This window comes from Vipera ursinii (genome assembly GCF_947247035.1).
Source record: "Vipera ursinii genome assembly, chromosome: 2".
NCBI classification, from domain to species: domain Eukaryota; kingdom Metazoa; phylum Chordata; class Lepidosauria; order Squamata; family Viperidae; genus Vipera; species Vipera ursinii.
In genome coordinates, this window is record NC_139513.1 from 56,844,497 (window position 1) to 56,858,388 (window position 13,892).

Here is a 13,892-nt window from a genome sequence, read left to right on the forward strand (position 1 = left end):
CAAAGCTTTTCAAGTAAGAGGAAGCTTGTGCTTTTCAAACTCCATGCCATCAAGAATACTTTCTCTTAAGCTTGTTTTGTTCCAACAGTTCTCGTGTTCTAATCAGGTTTTAGCCTCCCGTTCACATCTCATCAGGTCCCAAAATCTAGGCTGCAGGGTTCGAAAATATCACATAGTATTGGATTTGAAATAATATGATGGCTGGAAGAGAAATTCTGTTGCACAAATAGAACTTTTGCATGAATAGCACTTATATACCACCCAGTAGTGCTTTACAGCCTTCTCTAAGTGGCTTACAGAATCAGCATATTGTCCCCAACAATCTGGGTCCTCAGAAGGATGGAAGACTGAGTCAACCTTGAGCCTGTCAGGATCAAACTCCTGGCTGTGGGCAGAGTGAGCCTGCAAAGCTGCATTCTAACCACTGTGCCACCATGGCTCAGTGCTAATAAAAGCTGCTATTTTTATTGTATAGTTTTGAGGTTTGTTTTATACAGTATGTAACAAAATAAATGGTAGTATATGTTGAGTATATTATACATGCTGTAACTCTGCTACTGAGAGTAGAATGGCATAGAAATGTTAGAATGTGAATAAATGAATTATCGATTTGGAGGAAAAACCAATTAACTAACAATACCTTTCCAACATCTTTCTTCCTAGGAGAAGATGAACCTCCTTTGCTTGCTGCCACCAAATCCCTCGTGCCTGGAATTTGTAAAGCAGAACTTCACTGCTGCATCCACACAGAAGAACTGCAGGCAATTGCACCTTTATAATGGATTGAAAGATTGTTATGCATTGCCACTTTATCAACAGCATCTGTTTAAACATTAATCTATCATTACAGTCATTTAACTTATTTGAAAGAAAATATACTTTCCTGGAGGATTTGCTTCCTAGGGGAGTTCATGGCCAGTATATTTTGTTTTATATTTCATTCTTATATAAATAGTTTTCTGTTTTGATAAGAAAACTTTCAAGATTGGGAAGATAACAAAGAGTTAAAAATCTATCTACTTTCTAATATGAAATATTGTTTTTGGAAATTATGAAATCTTTGAATTCCGCAGTGAATTTTGATTTCATTCTATAACAGTGAGCCATGACTCTTTACGATATGCTTTTTTCCATCCTTACTTCTATTATATCCAAGAGGAAGGACACTGTGAGTGCTTAGTTATAATTAATCTATGCTTCCCCTTCCATCCAAAATGGATATTCTGATTAACATTTAAATTATAAAATTTTGTTTTGAAAGTAGTTTAAAATGGAGCTAACTGCAATTTAGTATAACAGCCTATTTAACTGGAGGAAACGAGTAATGTTTGATCCTCCGATGCTCTGTGCATTATATCAGGTTCCTTGCTGCAAATGCTGAAAAAGCTGAACATCATAATATTTGGAGATTGAAAAGCAGGATTCACAGTGTTAAAATACCAAAGATAAGACTTATAAAAATAGGTTTTACTAAAAACAGAAATCGTAGTTGAATTCTACTTACCCAGCCTAGCATGTTTAAGTAGAAAGTTAAAAATATATGTTTTGTGTCTTATGTTACTTGTGAGCAAACTTATATTAATGGCTAGTTTGCCATTCCAGTTCAAAAAGTTTTAATTTAAACTCAGTTATGTTTCCTAGTTGTCTGCTAACATTCACGCTAGTCTTAATATTTCATTGTTTAAGCATCTCCATAAATGTTTTTAACTTTAGAAGCTAACATATTAAAGTTCAATTGAACAATTAAATCAAGGTCAGGAATATAAATAATTGATATATAACTGATTATTTGTTTCTATGAATGATAAAATGTTCTTAGGATTATATAACCCCCCCTACCTTTGAAATATAAAGTTATGACCAGAATATATACTTTAAACTGTTGTCCTGGATTGGTTGAGGATGTTGTTGTTAACTGATTTACCTTACACTGACATTTTTCCAGGTTGTTTAATAATTTTAAGATACATTTGCTTTTTTCAAAAAATATTCCTCAACATCAGCAAATAGACATTTTCATATAGATAATGCAATTTTTGAGCCATTATATAACATTATTAAGGGGTAAGTCTTGTAGATAAGGATTAATATCTTTTTCCCAATTTCTCTTTAGCTGAAGTGGAGTCATTTTTGATAGCAGCAATTTTACTATGTTTTAAACTTTGTTTTTTTTTAAATATTCCAGAAAGGAATTTAAACTTTCTTAAATATTTTAATGTGGGGAAATAATTTTGTGGAAGAATTATTTCCATAAACAATGATACACATATGATAATCATGAGAATTATTGTTAAAACTTGCACTGTCCCTTCTGTATATTTGCTGACCACTTGAAAATGTTGCTTGTGTATCCTGATTACTTGAAAGTCCACATAACAGTTCTGGAGGATTTCCTTAAAATAAAATTAATTTTTTTAAAAGTAAGGAATATATGTGGTAAATTCCTCAAATAGCAAAACACATAGGTTTAAAGGAAGGATGAATGGTCATTTAGAATAATAAATGTTAGAAGTAGGGACATAGATACAATTGAGACCATATTTTCATCCCCAAATGCTATATTTTTCTATTTGTACTGGTGAAGAAGTCCTGTTGGGATTTCCAGAAAAGAAAATTTAGTCATGGAAAGATTCCTGTATCTTTTATATTTCTTGGGGATCTAAAATGGCCTTGCTTTACTCATGCTGCCTAAGAGTTATGAAGGTTAAAATCTCTTATTTCCTCAGGGCACCACATAGATAGATAACAGCTATAGCGACCCATCTATATTTTCTGGGTTTCCAGTGATTTTTGAGTTTGTACTCAACCATATCTTCACAATTTCAGTTTTATTTAACTAACATATTGTGATCAAATAACTTGATTTTTGATATATTAAGTTATATTCATAATACATTTTGATAAAATGCTGTTAATTTTAGGAATTAGCAATCCTAAAATCGTATCTGTGATCTCCCAACTAACCTAATTGATAATTAGATTACCACTAAAAATTACCACTTTTCTAAATCAGCACTTCCCTCCACTTACTCTCAGCTTCTCTTCCTCAGAAGAGGTAACTGTTTCCTTTATTGATATCATATTTGCAATGCTTCTCAGGGATATTTTTTGCATATTTGTATTAGTATGTTTTAAGTAGTCGTGCAACTCATGAAATGCCTCAATACTGCATACTATCACTTTTTAAAATTTCTGCCAGCTTCAGAGTTCTCTTCTTCTTTTCAAAATCATTTTCCAACTCAAGAGAATGAAAAAAATAGTTACAGCCAGCTTGTGATTCCTTATTTGCTCTAATACCATTCATTGAAACTTACTTATCAATTACTTCTTATTGGATTAATTATATTTTATAATTTAGCATGATAATTAAAAAGATAACAATTTAATACAAGCTAAAAGAATAAAAATGCAGAAAAGAAAAATAGAACAGAAAAAAATAATAATGTACAAAACAAAAGAAAAGAAATATATGATTGACTTTTTCTTTCATCACAAGCATAAATAATTTTAACATTACTTTCTCTAGCAAGTGTAACAAAATATTTATTTTTCCCTTATCTCGTCTGTTATCTATAAACAAATCCTTAAGGATAACATTGTCCTAGTTAATGAAGTTCATTAATGATTACCAGAGATAACATCTCTATTTTACTCTTGATAAAATAACTCATACTTTCTTTACTTTTAACAATCTTCAGTTAATTATATTAATCCACAATTTATCACTTTCTGTTTGAGAGAACTAATGGCCATAGAAATTAATAGACCTCTATGGTATGTTATTTATTATAAATAATAAAGGTACTCTTCATCCTCCTTCATGGCTTTAAAATTAAGGTATAAAAAGTGGTATTCTTTTTTCCTGCAGAGGAATAGAGGCCTCTTTCCTGACCAACTGCTTTTACATTGTTACTTCTATTCTCTCCCTCTTAGCCCAACACCTAAAAAAAAATAATAATTCAAGTTTTCCCAGAAAGTATGCATACAGAATCTCTTCTGGAGATTACACAGGAGTTAGTCTTTCTCCATTCTATAAGTCCAGCCAATACATTACAAAATAAAGTAAAAATTAAGTGAAGTCTCTTAAACTTGCTGTTTAAAAAAGAGGGGTGGGGTGGGGAATAAGAATCTTAGGAAAATAGGTCAGAGACTAGGTGCAAAGAGTTGATAGTTTAAACTATTACTCAATCTCAGGAACTTTAAGATGGGTGGACTTCAACTCCCAGAATTCCCCAACCAACATTATTAGTTGAAGTCCACTCATCTTAAAGTTACTGAGGTTAAGAAACACTGTTTTAGGCACAGTCCTAAGATAAAGATTCCAGACTATATTAATTGCAACAAATCGTAGTGTGGATATTGAACATTGTGCTTCATAAATTTGAGTAAAACTCAAAAAGACTTACAAGATAAATCAGTAAACCAGGCATTTATGAGAATGCGAGTGAGTTCTTGTCATGCAGTAGATAAAATGCTAATTCAAATTGTTAATTCCTTAAACTTTTTAAGAATAACAGATAGGTTGAGATGTTTTCAGTTTACTTGAGCATTGGGAGAGCATACAATTCCTTTATAGTTTTTGTGAAGACGTAAAAAAAAACACCTGAATTGAAGTAGGAATGTAATTCCTTTTTCCAAGAGGGATTAGTTCTGTTATGTTCACTTCTGATGTAGAAGTCCAGAGAAGGAAAAAAAATCTTAGGCTGCTAAACTGTCTGAAGGCTTAATGGGCTTTCTGTACATTGTTACTTATAAACTGACCATAACCTTATGCAGAGTTAAACATGATTCATTCAGTTAGGAATAGTGGTAACTGGAGCAACGGTCTACAGGGGACATAAAGTAAACCTATCCTCAAAGGAAGAGGCAATCTAGTAAAGATACAGTTGCTGATCAATTGAGTTTGTGCACTAGGTACATACTTGACCCATTTCTCCATATATACTAGCGTGCCCATGAGAAAAGTCAGTTTTTAGGTAGTGCCATTATAAGATGGTGCTAGCTAGAAATAATTTATTTGGATTTGTTTGGATTAAGTAATCACCACAGAAACTGGCTATTGCTATTTTTCTCCTTAAAAGACTAATTCCCAGGTTATTTTTAACTTAAAAGTACTTAATACTATTTTCATACAGAACACTTCTGTATGCTTTAGGAAAATGTTGTTCCTTTCCAATATTGAAGGAGGCTCGATCATCAAGGTGAATTTTTGAGAAAGGATAGAATTTGCCATGAACACGTTCTATGCAAACTTGACTGGAATATGCGTTCCTTTGATTATCTGATAAATTCCATTGAGAAATCTATTGAAATATGAATCATGTTTCTATGCAGTCCAGAAAATATTGGATAACATAGATTCAGCATGCTTACACTGAAATTTCACTTGTATCTAAAATCTGTTTGGTATTTGTCTCTTGGGTATTAGGATCTTGAGAAAATTGGAGTAATCCAATATCCTTGTGCAAACAGAAGGGCCCCTTTCCTTCATGAAGGAATTTAATCCTAGCCCAACTGAAAGAAGAGGTTGAAGTAATTAATTTTTTGTTGACTTCCTTTTGTTTTGCATCCTCTCACACTATTTGCTTAGTAGACCAGGCAGTGCCACAGTCATCCTGTGTAGCTCACCAAAAGATTGTAGGAGAAAACTAACCATCCTTTGAGCAAGATTCTAATGAAGCTCTGGATTCAAACCACTATAGTTCAGTATTTCTGTCCATTATTAGGACAACAGGAAAGCCTCTTGAAAGCCAAAAATGTTAATACACATTTTAGAGGTTAGATCATGATTATTTTAGTATTGTTTTAGATGCCAAATTTAATATTGTAACATAATTCACTGTGTATTTTTTTAGATTTTACAGATATGGAGATATTTTCTAAATGCTTATAATTCTTGTGTGAATTAAATTGAAATATGTAAGAAACATCAACATGGATCAATACTTAAGTAAATTAGTGGTATTCGTGTTTATGTACAAAAATATAAGCTCTTGGTAATAGCTGATCTTAGGGTGAATTTATTTTTCTGTTGCCATAATTAACATCAAAATAAAAAGTCATAAAATTAATTTTAAATTGCTTATGTTTTTATGCTAGATTGTTTTTGTAAGCATGTATTTCTTCAAACATTAGCTTCACAACAAGAGTAACAATAAAAATTGTGTACTTCTTTATCTAGTTATTACCTTCTTGAGATTAAATCTCTTTACAGCTGTTACTACAAAACATAAATTGAAATTGGTTGAAATAAAACAACATATGATGAAAATTTAATATCCAGAAGCTGTTCTTCTGCTTCTAATGAAATTCAAGGGACTTTAGTTTACAATGATTTTAGTGAATACTGTATATGGAATAAATTAGCTCTCAGAAAAAAAGTTTTATATGGGTGAATTTAAAAGCACTACGCACTACCTGAGCTTCCAGTTATATCAGTCTAAGCTTCCAAATGGTCTTCAAGGGCAGCCCCATGTAGAAAGAGTTGCAATAGCCCATAGGTGTCAAACTCGCCATGTCATGTGACGTGTTACAACCTTTTTTGCATTGCCGGAGCTGGGGTGGGCGGAGTCTCTGTATGATGCAACTGGCCTGCGGGCCGGCAGTTTGATACCCCTGCAATAGACTAACCACAAAATGACAAAAGCACGATTCTGTGCAATGCCTTTAGCTCCAGAAAAAGTTACAAGATGTAGTTGTGCGATGGCATTGCTGACCACAGCTTCCAACTCGAGAACATCAACTTGTGAACCAGCTCCATTTGGAGGAGCACTTCATCCAGAGCTCCAGAAGAAACTTAATTGGGTCCAAAATCTGTAAATCAATTATGGGTGATTGTATTAGTAGCCATACACTGTAGGTGTCATTAATGCATGGTCAACCAGTTTGGTCTAGAGCAGAGGTGTCAAGCTAGGTATATAGGAGCTGTGGTGGCGCAGTGGTTAGAATGTAGTGTTGCAGGCTAATTCTGCTCACATTCGATTCCTTCTATCCTGACCTGCTCAAAGGTTGATTCAGCTCTTCATTCTTCTGAAGTCAGTAAAATGAGGACCCAGATTGTTGGGGACAATATGATGACTGTAAACCACTTAGAGAGGGCTGTAAAGCACTATGAAGAGGTATATAAATCTAAGTGCTATTGCTATATTGATGACATCTTTCTCATGTCAACAAATGACCTCACTTATAGTTTTATGTGGTTGTTGAATGGGTAGGAGCTATTCCAAACCTTGCAGCATCCCATACTGGCACCAGCCATTCAAAAAGGAAGAAAACCACAGTAAAACAGGGGAGGGAGAGGGAGAGAGCAAGTGATCACTGTTCTTTCAATTCCATTTGTATTGTAGCATTCAGGTTGCAATTTTGCAGTACAGAATAGAAATACGTTGAAGTTAGCATTAAGCCTTCTTTCATTTATACTTACACTATATTTGTGTCTTTCAATCAATCTTAACTCCTGGCAATTACATTAACTAGTCCATGCAGTTTTCTTGGCAAGATTTCCAGAAGTGGTTTGTCACTGCCTCGTAAGGGCCAAGAAGCAAAAGCACAACTAGTTCCATGTTTAAGGCAGAATTACATCCAGGTCTCCTGGTTTCTAGTACGGTGCCTTTAACTACTATACCAAAACAAATCAGAACTCATTATATACCATGTTTATTACAATTCCACAATCATATTTTAGTGCTCTCTTAAATACTAATGGACATATGAAGTTTGGGCTGAAAGTTTTTCAATAATATTTCTTAAATCTTACAAGTAGTTTTTTTTAAAACTACTTTTAAAGAACACCTGCAAAACAGAAAGTATTTTAAAGAAGTATAAAGCTAGTTCCCACATATAGTGTAAAAGTAAGGACTACTAAAATAAGTTATACTGTGCTTCCAAATAAGTGAATTTAGAACTGCCCTGCATAGCATCTAATAATTTGCTGAGCATTTGTGAATGTTTCAGTAAACATTCATCATGAGTCATAAAAGAAGAAAGGTAAGCTACCCTTCATTAAAATATTTGCAAACATGCCAAAATGCTGAGTGAGAATTAAGAGGAAGTCATGGTGAAATTTCAGAATAACACTTTTATTGCACATAGTAATTATGCATGTATTAATATATATATTGACATATTTTTATGCAGATACATTTACATAAATTTTATTTATTTATTAGGTTTATATTGTGGATTTCACTTCTCATTTTTAATCAAAACAATATTTGAAGTATATTTTATGACTATAAAACAATACATTATTTGAGTATCTGGCTCTTTAGAATATGATATATTCTGTTCATTCACTCAGTCAGGGAGACATTGTTTAGTTTCTTTTAGAAGGTATTTGATGGGAACACAGGAGAAGGACCTTGATACTTAGTCTGAGACTTTGGACTCAGATTTCTTGTCTGACAAACTGGCTAGCCCTCTTTCCATTATCTTTTTGCCAAAATGCATTCTTATTCTAGGTAAAGGTAAAGGTTCCCCCGCACATGCGTGCTAGTCGTTTCCGACTCTAGGGGCCGGTGCTCATCTCCGTTTCAAAGCCGAAGAGCCAGCGCTTGTCCGAGGACGTCTCCGTGGTCATGTGGCCGGCATGACTAGACGCCAAAGGCGCACGGAACGCTGTTACCTTCCCACTGGAGTGGTCCCTATTTTTCTACTTGCATTTTTACGTGCTTTCGAACTGCTAGGTGGGCAGAAGCTGGGACGAGTAACAGGCGCTCACTCTGCTACGCGGCACTTGGGATTCGACCCGCCAAACTGCTGACCTTCCGATCGACAAGTTCAGCGTCCTAACCCACTGAGCCACCGCGTTCTTATTCTGGCATATATTAAAAAATATGTGGCAATTAGATGTGGGATATAAAAAAACCTATTTATATCCTGATTGTCTAGAAGAGAGTGGCTTAAATTTTAAAACAGGATCAGCAATCACAAATTATCTATTGGTCTAAAATATATATTGTAATGCATCTTCCTATTAAGTTTTCGGATTTGCTTAATGGTCTGACTCTAACTAGTATTAGGAGATAGCCTGTGCAATTTAAATTTAGAAAAATGTCATTTCTAATTATTCAGTCTTTATGATTATGAATAATTTCTTTTCCCTCCTTTCCTCCTTCATCTCCTTGCCATTCTCTCTGTAATTTATTTTACCCTACGTTGAACAACTGTATTTCTGGTAACTTTTTCTTCAATGCCTTCCTCTTCCCATTGATGGCCCTTTTTAGAAATGAAAACAGTGGATCTTAGCTCATGCGATCTTTAAATTTGGCAGCCAGAGACCAAGTTTGAAATCTTTAGTACTGCAACAAAAAGGCTAAAATGATTGCTGAGGAGCATGCGGGTAATTATAAAACTGTTATTTTGCAGACAATAGGGAAACTATAACTGAGGAGGAGTTCTAAAGAAAAGTGGGTCTGTAGCTCCAGAGCAGAGCGCTACTCCTTTGACCTTAACATCACATAACAACAGCAGAGAGTAGAGGTGGTCCTCAACTTACGACCACAATTGGCACCAGAATTTCCATTGCTAAGCAAGCCAGTTAGATGAATTGTACCTAATTTTAAGACCTTTTTGCCATGATTGTTAAGTGAATGACTGAAGTTGTTAAGAGAATCAAGCGGTCATTAAGGGAATCCGGCTTTCCCCATTGACTATGCTTGTTGGAAGCCAGCTGGAAAGGTCACAAATGGCAATCACATGACCCTGGGATGTTGCACCATCGTAAATACATGCTGGTTGCCAAGCATACACATTTTGTTTATGTGAGTGTGAGTATATTGTGACAGTTGTTAAGTGTGAGGTCTGGTTGTAAGTAACTTTTTTCAGTGCTGTTGTAACTTTGGACAATTATTAAACAAATTGTAAGTTGAGAACTAGATCAGGTTGTGCTCTTGGCTTTTCTAATCCCTTCCTTTTACCCGTTTGTCATCCTTGTCATTCCACTATACTTACTTCATTTTGTATTATCTCAGTTTACTTCAGGGCTCAATGCCAGTCCTAGTCTCCACACCTAGTCACTCTGTTTTCCCATTTATAGTTGCTCACTGACATCAAGCTATAGTGCTGCTTCTCCTATCTTTTCTTCCTTTTTTAAGTCAACAACCTAGAAAGATCCAAAACAAGGGATGATTATCCAAATGTCTCTTATGGCTAGCTGTGCCTACCTGATCTGAATAGAGAATGTGAATTTGTCATCATCTGACTGCTTGGAACCAAGTCAGTTTCAGATACGTACTTTGCCAACAGTCAGCACTTAAGTTTTTTTTTTTGCAGAAATTGAGATCTCTAACTCTAAAGTCTTAAATTACAGCATGACAAGAATGGCAGCTGCTCTAGATGTGACCTGCACACGGCGCCAAAAACTTTGGTAAAAAGGTTGCACAGTCTACTGTAATCAGATTTTTTGTCTTTGTATATCTGATTGGATTCTTGTGGCATTTATGAACTAAATATATCAGTGGCTGAAGGCCAGAATTTGCTTTGAAGCACACCTGCCTGCCAGAGGGGGGGGGGGGAAGGCAAGAGACAAAAACGTAAATCCATAAAATACTTCAATATAAGGAGAAATGTTGCTAGATCCAGTGTTGCTTATTCCATACATAGGGGGCTGAGTGAATGAGCCAAGATATTAGTTTCTGCTATACATGGACTGTAATTATAGGAGAATAACACTAATTATATAGCAAACCGGTTGGATTCATAAATAATAGGGCATAATGTGCATTGCTTAGTTTTGGCTTGACTGGAAAAGTAATCTGTGTGGTTTATTCGACAAAACATGTTTAAACAATGCATAGTGCAACCTGTAGACTCAGTGGAGTAAAGTACTGGAGAATGAACTTTTTTTTTTTTAAATTGAGATCTGACACATCTTACATAAAGTCCTTAATTAACAAGAATAATGCAAAATTATTTTTCTTTGCCGCCGAATCATAGACTTTACACTCCGGGATAGGAAGGCGATCTCTGACACTCGACGGCGGGATTTCCGCCATTAGTTAGCGACCGAGAACCTCCCCCTTTTCAGAAATCAAACCTCGACACGTAATAACCACAGCCACTTAAAAGAGGGAACTCCTTCTTCTAAATACTCCCTAAACCAGGGGTAGGCAACCTCGGCTCTTTTATGACTCATGGACTTCAACTCCCAGAATTCCTGAGCCAGCATAGCTGGCTCAGGAATTCTGGGAGTTGAAGTCCACGAGTCATAAAAGAGCCGAGGTTGCCTACCCCTGCCCTAAACAAAATAATTAAAAGAGCGGATGACACGAAACGAAATCCCAACGGGGGAAGCGAGCAATACGAACAAGCGGGCCAAAGAGGAGCACTGGCGCGGGGAAAAGCGCTTTTGCAAACGATTCCAGGCTTTTGCCCGGGAAGCCCGATTGATTCTCAGGAGTGAAGCCTCCCCCGCACCAAAAAGGCTCTCGTGGCTGCGATCAATAACACGCCTTTTCCTCCCCCCCTCCCACACACACACACACACACACACACTAACGGGGCGCGCTTCAACGACTCCACGGGCCGCTCTCGCTCTTTCAAAAGCGTGAGGCGGGCGTCCGTTGCAGGGCAGCCGAGCCAAGGGGCGGGGACACCGTCCCAATCGCCAGGCGAGTGGCGGGGGAAGAACTTCTTCTGCCTGTTCTTCTGGCGCCGTGGGGATGGTGAGCGTGCCCGCGTGCGGGCGTTTGGGTGGGTGCGCCCGCGCGCGCTGATGCCGGGCGAGAGAGCTGCCTTTGGGATAGAGAGCCAGCGCCGCCGCCGCCGCCTCTCGCCAAACCTCCGCGCCGCACGCAAAGTTCTCTGTGGGGGAAAGTGGACCCACGTCACTCCCCGAGTCTCCCCCCCCCCCACACACGTCTAGCTTGCCAGGTGGCTGCGGGAGCGGGATCGTGCCTAGAGGAACCTTTCCGTCCTTAGCCCGCAGCGCTGAGGGGTGTCATGCAGGGGGGCGAGGAAGAGCCCGAAAGCACCAGGTGAGGCTTCCGCGCACAGGGAGGGGTCGCTGGGGAGACCGGGAGGCGGGTGGTAGTGGTGGTGGTGGTGGTGGTGAACGGGAAGAGGCGAGCTTCTTGTTGTAGCCGGGGCGGGGACTCGGCTCCCGCCTGTCAAAAGAGACTCTCCCCCCCCCCCGGTGCATGGGAGTTCCCGAAAAGCGGCCGTTGGAAAAACCCCAAAGCTTTCGTGGCCCTACGGAGGCGAAGTTTATTTATTTTATTTATTTATTTTAATTCCATTTATATCCCGCCCTTCTCGGAAGACTCAGGGCGGCTTACAAGCTTAGCGGTAGCCTTCATTCTATGTATATGCCTGCTTATTAGGGCTTTCACACACACCCCAAGCGGCATTATTACAAAGTCAGCTTAATTGCCCCCAACAATCTGGGTCCTCATTTTGTGCTTCTCAGAATGCCACTCAGTCGTTCGCCGAGCTTGGAAAGTTTTTTTTTTTTTTAAAAAAAAATAATTCCCCTGAGCTCAGACCTGGAGGCTTTTTTTTTTTTAAAGGGTGAGGGGTAATCCCAGCCAGCCACCCCCCTGGATTTGTTGTGCCACAGAAACCCTTCGTTTTGCTTTATTTTCCCCCACTCGGGACAGAGTTATGTGTTTGGGAAGAGACGCTCACAACATGCTCCTGAGCGTAGTAGTCCTTAGCCGGCCTCGAAATTGGATAATCCCGGCGGTTTTCTAGTTGCAGAAGCGGAGCCGCTCACTTACTACGGTAAAAAAAAAAATATTCAAAAAAAAATCCTTTGGATGGGGAACCAGCAAATGCTAGGAGACTTATCTTCGTAAAAACGATTAAAACAAAAAAGTGTTTACAGGCAACCGATCAAAGTTACCGCTGCCTAGGGAGGCCCTCGGAGAAAATTTCAAGGTGCACAGATACTCCTACCGGCTTATCTTGTTTATTCTTGCAGCCTTTCCTTGAAAAGAACAAAAAAGGTACAGAGGAAAAAAAAATACTGGCTTGCTTAAGAAATCTTTACACATCACCCTTTTTTTACAGCATAATACAACGCATTTATCAGGGAGGCTGGAGCTGAATATACATGGTGTCCATCTGTTCTATTAGACCAGGGGTAGGCAACCTCGGCTCTTTTATGACTCATGGACTTCAACTCCCAGAATTCCTGAGCCAGCCAAGCTGGCTCAGGAATTCTGGGAGTTGAAGTCCATGAGTCATAAAAGAGCCGAGGTTGCCTACCCCTGTATTAGACCCACGTTTTACAGATGCTTAAAGGCTTTTACGTTCTCCAGTGGTTGATGAACTACAACTGCCAGCATCCTTCACCACAGGCTATGTTGGGAGTTAAGCAGGTTCCAGAGAATCACAAACCCCTCCTTTAACAAGATACCTCATGAGCACAATTGCTTTGTATATCTTTTAAATCTGAATGATATTAGCTATCTTGGTAACTGTTACATACTGAAAATGGCAGTAGAATAGAATTTATGTGAACAGTCTTGTAAGTTGGGTAGCCAGCCTCAAAAATTCTTGAATTATTACTCTGTCTAGCAACTACCCAGATACTTAGCTGTAACAAGGATAGACATGCAGCCCAACAATTGCAGGCCTTGGGGTTCCCTTAAATTGTATCATTGCAAACTGTCAGCTTGGTGCAATGCTAAAATGTTTTCCCTTCCTTTTAAGATGAAAAATAGATTTAATACAGAATAGAATTAGCACCATCCCCAACCAGCAATCAACCAATACTTTTCAAGAAGTCTACAGTTACTAACCCCAAAGAATTCAAATTCCACACGGACTATAAATATTGCAGAACAATCTTCACTTCTATGCTGTTGAGTTGAGGAAGCCTTGCTGGAGTACAAGTTGAAATCTCTGCCAAAAATGTGATCTTTATTTTGGTATTGATCTCTGTAAGCCAG

General features: G+C 37.8%; 2 protein-coding genes across 4 annotated transcripts in view; both read left to right on the forward strand.

The window, feature by feature from the left end:
- IL17RD (interleukin 17 receptor D) overlaps positions 1-6,028 on the forward strand; it is a 53,734-nt gene extending 47,706 nt beyond the window's left edge. The window contains exon 13 of the mRNA XM_083356873.1: positions 664-6,028. Coding sequence (XP_083212999.1) covers positions 664-779 — 116 coding nt within the window. The 3' untranslated portion in view covers positions 780-6,028. The remainder of the gene's footprint in view (positions 1-663) is intronic.
- Positions 6,029-11,624: 5,596 nt separating this feature from the next.
- ARHGEF3 (Rho guanine nucleotide exchange factor 3) overlaps positions 11,625-13,892 on the forward strand; it is a 145,010-nt gene continuing 142,742 nt past the window's right edge. Inside the window, exon 1 of one of the 3 annotated variants that reach the window (XM_083352927.1) lies at positions 11,625-11,663. Coding sequence is in view for 1 of the 3 variants with exons in the window: in XM_083352926.1 (XP_083209052.1) it covers positions 11,941-11,975 (35 nt within the window). In the remaining 2 variants the exon portion in view is untranslated. The other 2 variants (XM_083352926.1, XM_083352928.1) reach the window with 2 other exon arrangements.